Source organism: Tachypleus tridentatus, unplaced genomic scaffold (genome assembly GCF_004210375.1).
Source record: "Tachypleus tridentatus isolate NWPU-2018 unplaced genomic scaffold, ASM421037v1 tig00693393_pilon, whole genome shotgun sequence".
In the NCBI taxonomy this organism is placed as follows: domain Eukaryota; kingdom Metazoa; phylum Arthropoda; class Merostomata; order Xiphosura; family Limulidae; genus Tachypleus; species Tachypleus tridentatus.
Genome location: NW_027467955.1, coordinates 15,498 through 33,465, shown reverse-complemented (window position 1 = coordinate 33,465; position 17,968 = coordinate 15,498). Strand labels below are relative to the sequence as shown.

Genomic DNA, 17,968 nt, shown 5'->3' with positions numbered 1-17,968 from the left:
ATATGTTTTACTGAAAACAACTTGGAAAACAGTTGTGCACGTCACTCTGGATAGATGTCAGTTTAGTCAGGCCACTTAGTTAGTCTGAAACTTATCAACGAGAAACTCTAATCTAGAACTAGTCTTGGCCAACTATATCTCAAAGATCCGACTACAGCAGATGTCCAATGCAAGTGTTCTGCAAGCTCACACATGGTGGTTTTTTTGTATTAATAAAGATTCTCTATATACAATGTTCTTCTGTCTGATTGGTCCGTTTCACATCAACTATGTTAAACAAAAGTTTTATAATCAGTTTCTAAAATGGGTTTCCTGTTATTTAGTGAGCTCAGCTAATAGCTCAAGTGTATATATACCTATTTTCATCTGAGCATATTACAATACCACAAGTACAGTAGATATAAAGAGGTATTGAAACATCAGGTTTCAATCTACCAGTCATTACACCTAACAGAGTAGACATCAGGTTTCTGCCTACCAGTCACTAAAGCTCACAATGTGACATCAGGTTTCAATCTACCAGTTGCTACACCTAACAGTGTGACATCAGGTTTCAATCTACCAGTTGTTACACCTAACAGTGTGACATCAGGTTTCAATCTACCAGTTGCTACACCTAACAGCGTGACATCAGGGTTTCAATCTACCAGTTGCTACACCTAACAGCGTGACATCAGGTTTCAATCTACCAGTTGCTACACCCAACAGCGTGACACCCATCAGGTTTCAATCTACCAGTTGCTACACCTAACAGCGTGAAATCAGGTTTCAATGTACCAGTTGCTACACCTAACAGCGTGACATCAGGTTTCAATCTACCAGTTGCTACACCTACACAGCGTGACATCAGGTTTCAATCTTACCAGTTGCTACACCTAACAGCGTGACATCAGGTTTCAATCTACCAGTTGCTACACCTAACAGCGTGACATCAGGTTTCAATCTACCAGTTGCTACACCTAACAGCGTGACATCAGGTTTCAATCTACCAGTTGCTACACCTAACAGCGTGACATCAGGTTTCAATCTACCAGTTGCTGCTACACCTAACAGCGTGACATCAGGGTTTCAATCTACCAGTTGCTACACCTAACAGCGTGACATCAGGTTTCAATCTACCAGTTGCTACACCCTAACAGCGTGACATCAGGTTTCAATCTACCAGTTGCTACACCTACAGCAGCGTGACATCAGGTTTCAATCTACTAGTTGCTACACCTAACAGCGTGACATCAGGTTTTAATCTACCAGTTGCTACACCTAACAGTGTGACATCAGGTTTCAATCTACCAGTTGCTACACCTAACAGTGTGACATCAGGTTTCAATCTGCCAGTTGTTATGCCTAACAGTGTGACATAAGGTTTCTGTCTACCAGTCAATATGCCTAACAGTGTGACATCAGGTTTCTGTCTGCCAATCAATATGCCTGACAGTGTGACATCAGGTTTCAATCTACCAGTTGTTACACCTAACAGTGTGACATCAGGTTTCAATCTACCAGTTGTTACACCTAACAGTGTGACATAAGGTTTCAATCTACCAGTTGCTACACCTAACAGTGTGACATAAGGTTTCTGTCTACCAGTTGTTATGCCTAACAGTGTGACATAAGGTTTCAATCTACCAGTTGTTACACCTAACAGTGTGACATCAGGTTTCAATCTACCAGTTTATTACACCTAACAGTGTGACATCAGGTTTCAATCTACCAGTTGCTACACCTAACAGTGTGACATCAGGTTTCAATCTACCAGTTGCTACACCTAACAGTGTGACATAAGGTTTCAATCTACCAGTTGCTACACCTAACAGTGTGACATAAGGTTTCTGTCTACCAGTTGTTATGCCTAACTAACAGTGTGACATAAGGTTTCTGTCTACCAGTCAATATGCGTAACAGTGTGACATCAGGTTTCTGTCTAAAAATCAGTATGCCTAACAGTGTGACATCAGGTTTCTGTCTAAAAATCAGTATGCCTAACAGTGTGACAACAAGTTTCTATCTATCTGTCACTAAACCACACAGTGTGACATCAGGTTTCTGTCTGCCAATCAATATGCCTGACAGTGTGACATCAAGTTTCAATCTACCAGTTGTTACACCTAACAGTGTGACATCAGGTTTCAATCTACCAGTTGTTACACCTAACAGTGTGACATCAGGTTTCAATCTACCAGTTGCTACACCTAACAGTGTGACATCAGGTTTCAATCTACCAGTTGCTACACCTAACAGTGTGACATCAGGTTTCAATCTACCAGTTGCTACACCTAACAGTGTGACATCAGGTTTCAATCTACCAGTTGTTATGCCTAACAGTGTGACATAAGGTTTCTGTCTAAAAGTCAGTATGCCTAACAGTGTGACAACAAGTTTCTATCCATCTGTCACTAAACCACACAGTGTGACATCAGGTTTCTGTCTGCCAATCAATATGCCTGACAGTGTGACATCAGGTTTCTATCTACCAGTCAATATGCTTAACAGTGTGACATCAAGTTTCTGTCTGCCAATCAATATGCCTGACAGTGTGACATCATGTTAATAATGTGAACTAATCATTTGTATCATCTCTGCATGCAAATGAAATACACAATAAAATAACAAAGCTAAAAAATAATTGAATACAATAAAAAATGAAACAGAGAGAAATAACAGAACTTGTATTTAATTTTGTTACCTTACCGTTTATTAGTCCAGTGATTTTGATAGAACATCTTGTTTACTAGAGGTAACAATTATTACAACAATACAATTATGTCAACAATAAATCTTACTTCTTGGCTTTAGTTAGATTTTTATTCTTTAAACCAATTAAAGATTTATTTTTATTTGCACTCTGTTACAAAAGTCATAAAATGAAACACCGAGTGTCCAGTTCAATAAATATAACATATTTGACATTATAAGGTTACTTACTCTTAATACAAGGATGCATAATATAGTCCAGTGACAGAATTTCATTTATATTTTTAAACAAGTGTCTCTAATGATTATTCTCTCTCACAACAAACAAACACTACTTAATTTTACCTTCTTTCTGGCTGACTACAATATGGTCTTCAGAAGTTCAAAAGCTTTTCCCACTGCAGAAGTGTAGTTAGTGGAAATTCCAACCTGTCTAATGTTTTCTACGGCATCTTGAAGACACCTACGATTCTGAGGCGTGTTTAGTGCGAGGTTGTCACAGTAACATTCACTACTCCCTTGACAGCCACAGATAGATGACGCGTACTCAGAAAAAATGCACGACTCCAACCTATAAAGGAAAGGGTAGATTCAAGTTCTGCTAAAAAATGTACACAAGTTATTACACACAACATGAAAATAGTGAAAGAAAAAAATAATCCTCACCAACTTCATTCACCATGGTCATTATCACAACACTAACCTTATCAACTGGACTCACCATGGTCTTTTTTTCACAACACTAACCCTTATCAACTGGACACACCGTGGTCTTTCTCACAACACTAACCTTATCAACTGGATTCACCGTGGTTCTACTATCACAACACTAACACTCATCAACTGGATTCACCGTGGTTCTATCACAACACTCAACCTCATCAGCTGGATTCACCGTGGTTATCCATCACAACACTAACCTTATCAACTGGACTCACTGTGGTCTCTATCACAACACACTAACCTTATCAACTGGACTCACCGTGGTCTCTATCACAACACTAACTCAACCTTATCAGCTGGATTCACTGTGGTTTCCATCACAACATTCCAACCTTATCAACTGGATTCACTGTGGTCTCTATCACAAATACTAACCTTATCAATTGGATTCACTGTGGTTCTCTATCACACATACTAACCTTATCAACTGGACTCACCGTGGTCTCCATCACAACACCCCAAACCTTATCAGCTGGATTCACTGTGGTCACTATCACAAGCACTAACCTTATCAAGCTGGATTCGTTGTGGGTCTATATCAGCAAATACTAACCTTATCAACTGGATTCACCGTGGTTATTTTATCACAACACTAACCTTATCAACTGGACTCACTCGTGGTTATACTGTCACAACACTAACCTTACATCAGCTGGACTCACCGTGGTTCTATCACAACACTAACCTTATCAACTGGACTCACCGTGGTTATCTATCACAACACTAACCTTATCAGCTGGTTCTTCTCACTCTCGTGGTTCTCTATCACACAGCACTTCACCTTATCAACTGGACTCACAGTGGTTAACACATCACAAACACTAACCTTATTTCAATGGATCTACCGTAATCTCTATCATATACAGCTCAAACCTTATTAATGGATTCTACTGTGGTTCTCTATCACAACACTAACCTTATCAACTGGATTCACCATGGTTCTATCACAAGCACTAACCATCAACTGGATTCACCGTGGTCTCTATCTAACACTAACCTTATCAGCTGGATTCATTGTGGTTATCTGTCACAGCACTAACCTTATCAACTGGACTCACCGTGGTTCTTGCATCACGCTTAACCTTGTCAACTGGATTCACTGTGGTTCTCTGTCACAAACACTAACCTTATCAACTGGATCTTTACCGTGGTCTCTATCACAAACACTAACCTTATCAACTGGATTCACTGTGGTCTCTATCACCCAACACTAACCTTATCAACTGGATTCATTGTGGCTCTCTATCACAACACTAACCTTATCAACTAGATTCATTGTGGTCTCTCGTCACAAATACACTAACCTTATCAACTGGATTCATTGTGGTTCTCCATCACAACACTAACTCTTGGTCAACTGGACTCTAACCTCGTGGTCTCCTATCACAACACTAACCTTATCAACTTCAGATTCACTCGTGGTTCTTGGTCACAACACTCAACCTTATCAACTGGATTCACTCGTGGTCTCTTTTTCACAAATACTAACCTTATCAACTGGACACACCGTGGTCTTTCTCTCACAACACTAACCTTATCAACTGGATTCACCGTGGTCTCTATCACAACACTCAACCTCATCAACTAACTGGATTCACTGTGGTCTCTATCACAACACTAACCCTTATCAACTGGATTCACCGTGGTGAATCCCATCACACACTAACCTTATCAACTGGACCCTCACCGTGGTTCTCTATCACAACACTAACCTTATCAACTGGACTCACCGTGGTTCTCCATCACAACACTAACCTTATCAACTGGATTCCACTTGTGGTTCTATCACAAATTACTCAACCTTTATTTCAAATCTTGGATTCACTGTGGTCTCTCTATCAAGCAAATACTCAATCCTTATCAATTGGATTCACTGTGGTTCTCTATCACAACACTAACCTTATCAACTGGACTCACCGTGGTCTCCATCACAACACTAACCTTATTTCAACTGGATTCACCTTGTGGTGCTTTTCATCACAACACTAACCTTATTTAACTGGATTCCATTGTGGTTCGGATCACAAGCACTCAATCTTATCAACTATTGATTCACTGTGGTTTCTATCACAACACTCAATTCCCATCAACTGGACTCACCGTGGTTCTCCATCACAACACTAACCTTATCAACTGGACTCACCGTGGTTCTACATCACAACACCACTAACAACATCAACTGGACTACCGTGGTCTCTATCACAACACTAACCTTATCAACTGGACTCACCGTGGTCTCTATCACAAACACTAACCTTATCAACTGGACTCACCAGTGGTCTCTCTATCAGCAAATACTCCAACCTTATCAACTGGATTCAATTGTAATCTCTATCATTACACTTCAACCTACATTTCAACTGGATTCACTGTGGTCTCTATCACAACACTAACCTTATCAACTGGATTCACCATGGTCTCTATCACAACACTAACCTTATCAACTGGATTCAATTCTCGTGGTCTCTATCACAACACTAACCTTATCAACTGGATTCATTAGGGTTCTCTATCACAACACTAACCTTAATCAACTGGATTCTATTTGGGTTCTACTATCAGCACTAACCTTATAAGCTGGACTCACCGTGGTTCTTGCATCACAAATACTCAACCTTATCAACTGGATTCACTGTGGTTCTATCACAGCACTAACCTTATCAACTGGATTCACCGTTGGTTTTCTATCACAACACTAACCTTATCAACTGGATTCACTGTGGTCTCTATCACAACACTAACCTTTATCAACTGGATTCATTGTGGTCTCTATCATAACACTAACCTTATCAACTGGATCTCATTGTGGTCTCTATCACAACACTCAACCTTATCAACTGGATTCATTGTGTTCCATTATCACATACAACTAACCTTATCAACTGGACTCACCGTGGTCTCCATCACCAACACTAACCTTGGTCAACTAGATTCACTGTGGTCTCTAATACAAATACTAACCTTAATCAACTGGATTCACTGTGGTCTCTATCACAACACTAACCTTATCAACTGGTTCACCCATGGTCTCTATCACAAGCACTAACCTTATCAACTGGTTTCACCGTGGATTCTCACACACAACACTAACTTTATCAATCTGGACTCACTCGTGGTCTCTATCACAACACTAACCTTATCAACTGGATTCACTGTGGTTCTCTATCACAACACTAACCTTATCAACTGGATTCACTGTGGTCTCTATCACAACACTAACCTTATCAACTGGACTCACCGTGGTTCTCTATCACAACACTAACCTTATCAACTGGATTCACTGTGATCTCTTGTATCATTACACTAACCTTATCAGCTGATTCACTGTGGTCTCTATCACAACACTAACCTTATCAACTGGTTCACCATGGTCTCTATCACAAATACCAACCTTATGTCAACTGGATTCACTGTGGTTCTCTATCACAAATACTAACCTTGTCAACTGGATTCACTGTGGTTCTATCACAACAGCACTAACCTTATCAACTGGACTTTCACTGTGGTTATCTATCACAAATACTCAACTCTTATCAACTGGATTCACCGTGATTTACTATCATTACACTCAACCTTATCAACTGGATTCACTCGTGGTCTTTAATCACAACACTCAACCTCATCAACTGGATTCACCATGGTCTTTATCACAACACTAACTCCTCATCAACTGGATTCACCATGGTCTTTATCACAACACTAACCTTGTCAACTGGATTCACCGTGATCTCTATCATTACACTAACCTTATCAACTGGATTCACCGTGGTCTCTATCATAACACTCAACTTAATTCGGCACTGGATCATCACTGTGGTCTCTATCAACAATAACTCAACCTTATCAACTGGACTCACCATGGTCTCTATCACAACACTAACCTTATCAACTGGATTCACCGTGGTCTCTATCACAAACACTAACTTATCAACTGGATTTACTCTGTGGTTTCTATCCACAACACTAACCTTATCAAACTGGACTCACCATGGTCTCTATAAAACTAAAACCATCCTCTATATTTAATATTTGTTTTTCTTCTGTACTTTAACTTCTTTGCTATAACATATATTTAAGCAAAGAAAACGAACAAACATACAGTTTTAAGTCTTAAGACTTTGAGCAAAGTGTGGATTTGTGAAACGTTTCTCGTTCTATATCTTCTCAAGTGATTTACAAGTTGTCTGTTATTAACAAGTGTCAATTTGGAAGTTGGCCATAAAATCAGCAATTGCTTTACCCCATTCACAACTAGTTTGTCCACGTATTGCATCAAATGAAGTCACTTTACGTTTTCTCTCTTTGGATACTCAGTGTGCAGAACATGACTAAATATACTAGACAGGACGGGTCCGGCATGACCAAGCGCGTTAATGCGTGCGACTCGTAATTCGAGGGTCGCGGGTTCGCATCCCGCTCGCACCAAACATGCTCGCTCTTTCAGCTGTGGGGGCGTTATAAAGTGACGGTCAATCGCACTATTCTTTGGTAAAAGAGTAGCCCAAGAGTTGGCGGTGGGTGGTGATGACTAGCTGCCTTCCCTCTAGTCTTACACTGCTAAATTAGGGACGGTTAGCGCAGATAGCCCTCAAGTAGCTTTGTGCAAAATTAAAAAAAAAAACAAGAAACAAAACAAACTATACAGGAAAACGAATTTATTTTGGAAAATACGAAATGGATCTCATAAATATTTACTGAGATTAATCTGATTTTTTTCTTATTGACTCACACGTTGTTAAGGCCCAGGTAATCAATACAGTCAATGGCCACATGCTATTTAATCCACAAACTGGTTAGAGAAGCATATGTGATAAGACATATAGAATCCAACACTAATGTTAGGCTTAATAACTGTGCTAAAGGTATGGGAATTAACATGTTTGTAACACAAGTATCAGCTATCGAATCCAGAAAATTTCGCCATAATACTCACCTTATCTTTTGGATTTAACAACTCTAACAGAGATGTGGCCACACGTTTTGCAAGATACAAAACGTTCGTCATTGATCGTGATCGATCTAGAAGAATAATTACACTCTTTCCAGCAGTCGAAGCAGCTTGTCTGAACCAGGACCTGTAACAGAAAACATCGAACGAATTTTGTATGAGATAAAGACGCTTAATTTCTTCAAATGAAACAGGCATGGCCAGGTGGTTAAGGCGTTCGACTTACAATCGAACTTACAGTCGAGAATTCGAACCTCCATCACGCCAAACATGCTCGCCCTTTCAGCCGTGGGGGGCGATAACATGTGTCGATCAGCTAGTCATCACCACCCACCGCCAACTCTTGGGCTACTCTTTTACCAACGACTAGTAGGATTGACCGTCACATTATAACACCCCCCACGGCTGAAAGGGCAAGCATGTTTGGCGCGACGGGGATGCGAACCTGCGACCCTCAGATTACGAGTCGCACGCCTTAACACGCTAGGCCATGCCGGGCCCACTCTCGTCTTACACTGCCAAATTAGGGATAGCTAGCACAGATAGCCCTCGTGTAGCTTTGTGCGAAATTCAAAACAAACAAATAATCAGTTGAGACAAATAGATTTATTTCACCGAAACACTAACGTGTAATGAACGTTTTCTTCTATAACAACTAAGTAATGGTTTTCATAAGACTTAAAGAAAGTTTCAAAGGAAAATTATGAATTGAACAAAATTGGTTTCTTATGATATCGTCTTTCGTGTTAATCATACTACAATGAAACTCTTGCTTATATGATACAGGAAAAGCATTTTTATTACGCGATGTGCAATCTCAGAGTTCGCGAAATGTTTATCCTGTGTGCACGTAGATTCACAGTGAGGGTCACGACTTTCCCATTTCCCGTCACGGAGAGCTTTATTTTTCTCCATCTTCACGGCGCAGATATGACGTCATAAACACGTCACACGCGGTTCTAATGAACGGAAATTGGCTAGACATATTAAAGAAAACGTTGATAGTCTTACGCTTTTAACAGGTAAAAAACACTAGAATTTCACACCCCTTATTTTTTACGTGATTTACCGAACTCCCCTCTTTTTTCTCAGATGTAAAGTAACCCAACTCCTGCGAACGTTATAAACACTGTAAATAATGGCAGATACGATTGACAACAGTTAAAAGACTACAGGAGGTGTTCCGATACTTTAACTGTGACATTACTAAAAACACATACAAGACATTATCTTAATTAGAACAGCTGTAGTGTAGAAAAAGAGTCCACAGCTAAAAACAATCTATGTAACCTCCACCCCCATTAAAAACCACACAATATTCACTCATAACTGGTAAGTGTTTTTCACTATATTTGCATTTTAATTGTTCGTGACAATTCAGGAAAGCAGTGAACAGGTTTCATGTGTCAAGTTTGTTTGTTTTTTAAATTTCGCACAAAGCTACTCGAGGGCTACCTGCGCTAGCCGTTCCTAATTTAGCAGTGTAAGACTAGAGGGAAGTCATCACCACCCACCACCAACTCTTGGGCTACTCTTTTACCAACGAATAGTAGGATTGACCGTCACATTATTACGCTCCCACGGCTGAAAAGGTGAACATGTTTGGTGCGACGTAGATGCGAACCCGCGACCCTCAGAGTACGAGTCGCACGCCTTAATCCACCTGGCCATGCCGGGCCCATATGTTAAGTAAGCTAAGAAATTCTGACACAGAATAATGAAAAGATAACACAGTTGATTGGTTGTTGGAAACTTTCTTAAACTAATCAACTTCAATCGATATTGCTTTGAACCTAACTTCATAGAACTCAAAATAAACAGTATAATAATTCAAGAAGATAGAATCGCCTGATCATTCATGCATCACAATGTTTGTGAATGATATTGTGATGTTTAATCATCCAAATCCTTGAACTGTAAGACTTAACAGTGAATTCATAAGTTCTGTAAGAGTTAGAAGAAGAAGCCACAGTTATTTGAATTGTAATAATTAATTATTTATGTCACTGTAAAAGCTTTATGCAACAGCTAACTTTCGTTTTAGTTTGTTTGTAGTTAATAACAAAGCTATACAATAGGGTGTCTGGGCGCTGCTCACCGTGGGTATCGAAGCCCGGCTTCTAGCAGTGTAGACGTGCAGACATAGTGCTGTGTTACTTAGAGGTAAGATAATACAACTAAAAAAAATAAAGAAATCATTCACCTACGAAACAAAAGACCAGACCAAAACAGAATTAAACGTACATATAATCGAGGTTTGTACGAAACAAAAGACCAGACCTAAACAGAATTAAACGTACATATAATCAAGGTTTGTACAAAACAAAAGACCAGACCTACACATAATTATACGTACATATAATCAAGGTTTGTTTTCCATTCAAAGACTCGTGCGATTCTTGCATCTAATTACCCGATAAGTAACCACCATTGGTATTCACAAGTTTATTGTAAGTACAAGTATATTTAAATTTACAGAAACAAGATACGTATACACACCGGGTTCTTGGATCGTGGTTCTTTTGTCTTCTAACAGCAGGGTAAATGGTAAGAAAGCCATTTTTGTCTGCCCAGTATTGCCACAATATTAGGTTATGTGTTTTTTTCCAATTATATTCGGCTGTACGAATGACATTGATTGTAACGTGCCGGAAAGTTGACACATATTTCTCGTTTGGTGCTTGGATTTCGCAAGCTGTATGTCGAACCTGTAATTTAAAGAAACAATTTTTCTTTTTAAAAATATGTGACGTTCACTAGCGGATTCGGGGTTGGGGGGATTTCACCCCTTTTCATAATTTTGCACCCTTTCACTCTCTGAAAATGTGCCCCTTCTAACATTAAATAACTTCAATAAGATATTTTAATTACTGTGTTTCCTAGCTAGAGGCTAATAACTTATAATATCATAGTTAAATCTGATGCATGAGCTGGCTACACCAATATAAATTATGTATGCTGAAATTATATGGCACCCATCCAGGTGATCTAACCCACCCTTTTCCAGTTTTCTAAATCTGGTACTGGTAACATCGTAAGTGAATGCTAAATGTTCTAAGTTCTTTACAACTTATGGAAAAACAGGCCATACTATCACTTCTGGTACCACAAATATGTATGGCGTGTGTGTAGCATCCAACAAACTATTGTACACGTCATTCATCCACTCACTGAAATCAAGAACGAAGTTCAGTGATGTCAAGAAAACCCACTTTTAGATAAATATATATATGTAAAAACGGCTCGTTTGGGTAAATAAATAATATAAAATTATATATTCAAACATCTAACACCGCCCTCTACATTCCGACACTCAGTTACACAACCCCTTTCAAACATGTGGTCAGCTTTCGGTCAGTTACCTCTTTCTTTCTTTGTGAACATGACGATGACCGAAGAAGGTCGAAACGTTGTTCGCTCCTCTACGTAAAATATTTTCTCATCCCAAACGAGCCGTTTCTACATGTATAAGAATGAATTTCCCTCTGTTCTAAAACAAATTATGTCAATTAACATTTGAAAAGCATTAAAAAACGTACGTATAATTGGAAAAATGTATCCCATTCTACATCACCCCTCTCCAGAGATGTGCACGACTTCCAGGGGTTGTCGGTTCTAGAAAAACCTTCAAACTCCTTTTGAACTACATCTCTCAGTCTCATGACAGCTTCTTCAGCGCCACCTAACATCTTCTTAAGAGACTGTTCAAACTGGATATTCAAAAGAAATATGAACAAAAATGTTAAATGAAGAAATTTTAAAATAATAATAAAATTTTATTTTTCAAAACTTATATTTATTTTATTAACAATTTATTAACGCTGCACAAAAGTGATTTGTTTGTCGACAAATCGGCTCCTCTCAAACACGTAAATTATGTCTTTCAAATTAATCTGTAATTATTGGTGGATTTTTAGTGGGTGTTAGTGGCTAATCCACCTACTTTTCTTACTCATTAAAACACAAGAGCTAAAAACAGGATTCTAAGAACAAATGAACTTTCCAAATATTACTTTAATTTCTAAACTATATCTGCATCCGAGCTATGGACAAACATCTTGTGATAGTTACGTGGCTGCCAATAGATACAACGTCTCTTCCAGAAAATTAATGCGCCGAAATGAAACCCTGAATACACGAAAGTGCACATACCAAAAGTCATCTAGTGTATGATGATCCAATTTATATCAACTGATACAGCTGTTGGAATTTTGTGTTATATTTCTAAATCACAGATATCAAGTACGTTAACTGAACAGAGTTCCATGAGAAGAAAATAATGTAAGAAAAAGGAAGTCGCCACAACTTGTTTGTATGTTTTGAATTTCACACAAAGTTACACGAGGGCTATCTGCGCTAGCCGTCCTTAATTTAACAGTGTAAGACAGGAAAGGTAGCTAGTTATCACCATCCACCGCCAACTCTTGGGCTACTCTTTACCAACGAATAGTGGGATTGACCATGTAACATTATAACACCTCACGGCTTAACAGACCAGCATGTTTGGTGTGACGCGGATTCAAACCCGCGACCCTCAGATTACAAGTCGAGTGCCTTAACGAAAGCTTGAAGGGAGTCACCAATTGCCCGACTGACTTAAAACAAAACAACACTGATAATGATAGTTAATATAATTTATGTTTAAAGAAATAAGACTTTTTTTTGTGGTGGATAGGGGCACTGAATTTATACGTCATTCAACATTGGTATTCTTCTTTTAACAAAGGTTCGTTTCAAATGAAACATCTGAACTGATAGTTATTAAGTTTAAATAAATATCAAGAAACGTGGGTTCCTCAAGCGATAACAAAAACAAATTCAGTTAGTTGGCACTTCAAATGTTAAGATTCATGTGAAACAGTAGTTAATACAGTCGGAAAATATCCAATATAATATAATGTGACTATATGTATTTTATAAATAGTATAGTGACTATTATATCACCAACGTTAATTTTTATAACGTCAAAAAAACTAACACTGATCACTGACAATATGATCAAAAGTGGCTTCAATACAACAAGTTTAGTGATACTTTTGAAAGTATACTCTGAAGACCTGAAATACCAAAGTTATGGATATTGTATACAAGTCTAAAAAATGTTGCTATTTATATTTTGGGAGATTTCAACATTATTCCTGGGATCCAAAGACAGCAATGACCCAACAGTCTCATTAGAGACGACAATATACCCAGTCAGTCTTATCGGAGTCAAAATGTATCCAACAGTCTCATTAGAGACAACAATGTATCCAATAGTCTATTCAGGGACAACAATGTATCCAATAGTCTATTCAAAGACAAAAATGTATCCAACAGTCTCATCAGAGACAACACTGAATCAAACGGTCTTATCGGAGACAGCAATGTACCCAAATGTATCCAACAGTTTCATCACAGACAACAATGTATCCAACGGTCTTATCGAAGACAGCAATGTACCCAACAGTCTAATAAGAGACAACAATGTACCCAACAGTCTAATAAGAGACAACAATGTACCCAACAGTATAATAAGAGACAACAATGTATCCAACGGTCTTATCGAAGACAGCAATGTACCCAACAGTCTAATAAGAGACAACAATGTACCCAACAGTATAATAAGAGACAACAATGTACCCAACAGTATAATAAGAGACAACAATGTACCCAACAGTCTAATAAGAGACAACAATGTATCCAACAGTCTCATCAGAGACAACAATGAACCCAAAATATATCCAACGGTCTCATCAAAGACAATAATGTATCCAACAGTCTCATTGGAGACAACAATGAATCCAACGGTCTTATACAAGACAGCAATGTACCCAATAGTCTCATCAGAGACAAAAATGTACCCAAATGTATCCAACAGTTTCATCAGAGACAACAATGTACCCCAATGTATCCATTAGTACATCAGAGACAACAATGTATCCAACTGTCTAATCGAAGACAACAATGTACCCAACAGTCTAATAAGAGAGAAACAACAAAATCCAACAGTCTAATAAGAGAAAAAATGTACCAAACAGTTTCATCAGAGACAACAATGAACCCAAATGTATCCAACAGTTTCATCAAAGACAACAATGTATCCAACAGTCTCATCAGAGACAACAATGTATCCAACAGTCTCATCAGAGACATCAATGAAACCAAATGTATCCAACAGTTTCATCAGAGACTACAATGTATCCAACAGTTTCAACAGACACAACAATGAATCCAACGGTCTTATCGGAGACTGCAATGTACCCAACAGTCTCATAAGAAACAAAATGTACCCATATGTATCCAACAGTCTCATTGGCGACAACAATGAACTCAAATGTATGCAACAGTTTCATAAGATACAACAATGTATCCAACAATCTCATTAGAAACAACATTGTGTCCAACAGTCACATAAGAGACAACAATGTATCCAACAATCTCATTAGAAACAACAATGTAAACAACAGTCACATAAGAGACAACAATGTATCCCAAAATCTAATTAGAAACAACAATGTATTCAACAGTCACATAAGAGACAACAATGAATCAATTAGTCTATTCAGAGACAACAATGTAATCAACGGTCTTATCGGACACAGCAATGTACCCAACAGTCTAATAAGAGACAACAATGTATCCAACAGTCATCATCAGAGACAACAATGTATCCAAAAGTCTAATCAGAGACAACAATGTATCCAACAGTCTCATCAGAGACAACAATGAACGCAAATTTATCCAACAGTTTCTTCAGAGACAACAATGCACCCAACAGTCTCATCAGAGACAACAATAAATCCAACGGTCTTATCGGAGAGATGCAATCTACCGAACAGTCTCATCAGAGACAAAAATGTACCTATATGTATTCAACAGTCTCATCAGCTACAACAATGAACTCAAGTGTATCCAACAGTTTCATAAGAGACAACAATGTATTCAACGGTCTTATCGAAGTCAGCAATGTACCCAACAGCCTAATAGGGAACAACAATGTATCCAACGATCTCAGTAGAAACAACAATGTATCGAACAGTCACATAAGAGACAACAATGTATCCAACAATCTCGTTAGAAACAACAATGTATCCAAGAGTCACATAAGAAACAACAATGTATCCAATAACGTTATATGCAAAACGGCTCGTTTGGGCTGAGAAAACACTTTATAAATAAAATTATATATTCAAACATCTAATACCGCCTCCCCATTTCGACACACAGTTACACAACCCCTTTCAAACATGTGGTCAGCTTCCGGTCAGTTACCCCTTTCCTTGTGAATGTATCCAGTAGTCTATTCAGAGACAACAATGTAATCAACGGTCTTATCGGAGACAGAAAAGTACCCAACAGTTTAATAAGAGACAACAATGTATCCAACAGCCTCATAAAAGACAACAATGTACCCAATAGTCTCATCAGAGACAACATTGAACAAATTTATCCAACACTTTCATCAAGGACAACAATGTATCCCACAGTCTTATTAGAGACAACAATGTATCTAACAGTCTCATTAGAGACAACAATGTATCCAACAGTCTCATCAGAGACAACAATGAACCCAAATGTATTCAACAGTTTCATCAGAGACAACAATGTATCCAACTGTCTTATCTAAGACAGCAATGTACCCAACAGTCTAATAAGAGACAACAACGTACTCAACAGTCTAATAAGGGACAATAATGTACCGAACAGTCTAATAAGAGACAACAATGTCTCCAACAGTCTCATCAGAGACAACAATGAACCAAATGTATCCAACAGTCTCATCAGAGACAACAATGAATCCAACGGTTTTATCGGAGACAGCAATGTAACCCAACAGTCTCATAAGAGACAAAAATTTACCCAAATGTATCCAACAGTTTCATCAAAGACAACAATGTATCCACCAGTGGCATCAGAGAGAACAATGTATCAAATAGTCTATTCAGAGACAACAATGTAATCAACGGTCTTCTCGGAGACAGCAATGTATCCAACAGTCTAATATGAAACAACAATGTATCAAAGTCTCAACAGTCTCATCAGAGACAACAATGAACTCACGTGTATCCAACAGTTTCATAAGAGAGAACAATGTATTCAACGGTATTATCTAAGACAGCAATGTACCCAAAGAGACTAATAAGAGACAACAATGTATCCAACAATTTCATTAGAAACAACATTGTATCCAACAGTCACATGAAGACAACAATGTATCCAACAATCTCATTAGAGAAACAACAATGTATATCTAACAGTCACGTACGAGGCAACAATGTATCCAATAGTCTATTCAGAGACAACAGTGTAATCAACGGTCTTATCGGACCAGCAATGTACCCAACAGTCTAATAAGAGACAACAATGTATCCAACAGTCTCATCAGAGACAACAATAAAACCAAATGTATCCAACAGTTTCATCAGAGACAACAATGTATCAACGGTCTTATCGAAAACAGCAATGTACCCAACAGCCTAATAAGAGACAACAATGTACCCAACAGTCTAATAAGAGACAACAATGTATCGAACAATCTCATCAGAGACAACAATATCAAACAGTCTCATCAGAGACAACAATGAATGAAAAATGTATCCCAACAGTTTCATCAGAGACAACAATCTATCCAACAGTCTCATCAGAGTCATAATGAAACCAACGGTTTTCTCGGAGACAGCAATGTATCCAACAGTCTCATCAGAGACAACAATGTATCCAACAGTCTAATAAGAGACGACAATGTATCCAAACATATCCAACAGTCTCATCACAGACAACAATGAAGCCAAATGTATCCAACAGTTTCATCAAGGACAACAATGTATCCAAAAGTCTTATTAGAGACAACAATGTATCCAACAGTCTCATTAGAGAGAAAAATGTATCCAACAGTCTCATCAGAGACAACAAGGAATCCAACTGTCTTATCGCAGACTGCAAACTACCCAACAGTCTCATCAAATACAACAATGTACCGAAATTAATCCAACAGTCTCATCAGAGACAACATGAACAAATGTATCCAACAGTTTCATCAAGGACAACTATGTACCCAACAGACTAATAAGAGACAACAATGTATCCAACAATCTCATTAGAAAGAACATTGTATCCAACAGTCACATAAAAGACAACAATGTATCCAACAATCTCATTAGAAACAACAATGTATCTAACAGTCACATAAGAGACAACAATGTATCCAAGAATCTCATTAAAAACAACAAGGTATCCAACAATCTCATTAGAAAGGACAATGTACCCAACAGTCTAATAAGGGACAACAATGTACCCAACAGTCTCATCAGAGACAAAAATGAACCCAAATGTATCCAACAGTTTCATCAAAGACAACAATGTATCCAAGAATCTCATTAGAAACAAGAATGTATCCAACAATCTCATTAGAGAAAAGGACAATGTATCAACAGTCTAATAATAGACAAGAATGTATTCAACAGTCTTAACAAAGTCAACAATGTATCCAATAGTCTATTCAGAGACAACAATGTACCCAACAGTCTCATTAGAGACAACAATGTACCCAACAGTCTCATCTGAGACAACAATGAACCCAAATTTATCCAAAAGTTTCATCAGAGACAACAATGTATGCAACGG

The 17,968-nt window shown here is 38.2% G+C and overlaps 1 protein-coding gene across 1 annotated transcript; it reads right to left on the bottom strand.

Moving 5' to 3' along the window:
* Nucleotides 1–3,081: 3,081 nt before the first annotated feature.
* On the bottom strand, nucleotides 3,082–12,068 carry LOC143243768 (voltage-dependent calcium channel subunit alpha-2/delta-3-like). The gene is made up of 4 exons (XM_076487385.1): nucleotides 11,902–12,068; nucleotides 10,862–11,070; nucleotides 8,348–8,489; nucleotides 3,082–3,262 (listed from the first exon to the last, which is right to left on the bottom strand). The coding sequence occupies exons 1-4, from the start codon at nucleotides 12,049–12,051 to the stop codon at nucleotides 3,239–3,241; spliced, it is 525 nt and encodes a 174-aa protein (XP_076343500.1). The 5' UTR covers nucleotides 12,052–12,068; the 3' UTR covers nucleotides 3,082–3,238.
* Nucleotides 12,069–17,968: the final 5,900 nt, after the last annotated feature.

What these genes read in the sequence shown, in the direction of transcription:
- LOC143243768 (XM_076487385.1), bottom strand. Translation starts at nt 12,051, where the DNA reads ATGTTAGGTGGCGCTGAAGAAGCTGTCATGAGACTGAGAGATGTAGTT. An exon ending in ATACATTTTTCCAATTATAC is followed by an intron (nt 11,071 to 11,901) that starts GTACGTTTTTTA and finishes TTTAAATTACAG; the next exon opens with GTTCGACATACAGCTTGCGA. An exon ending in TGTTAAATCCAAAAGATAAG is followed by an intron (nt 3,263 to 8,347) that starts GTGAGTATTATG and finishes TTTCCTTTATAG; the next exon opens with GTTGGAGTCGTGCATTTTTT.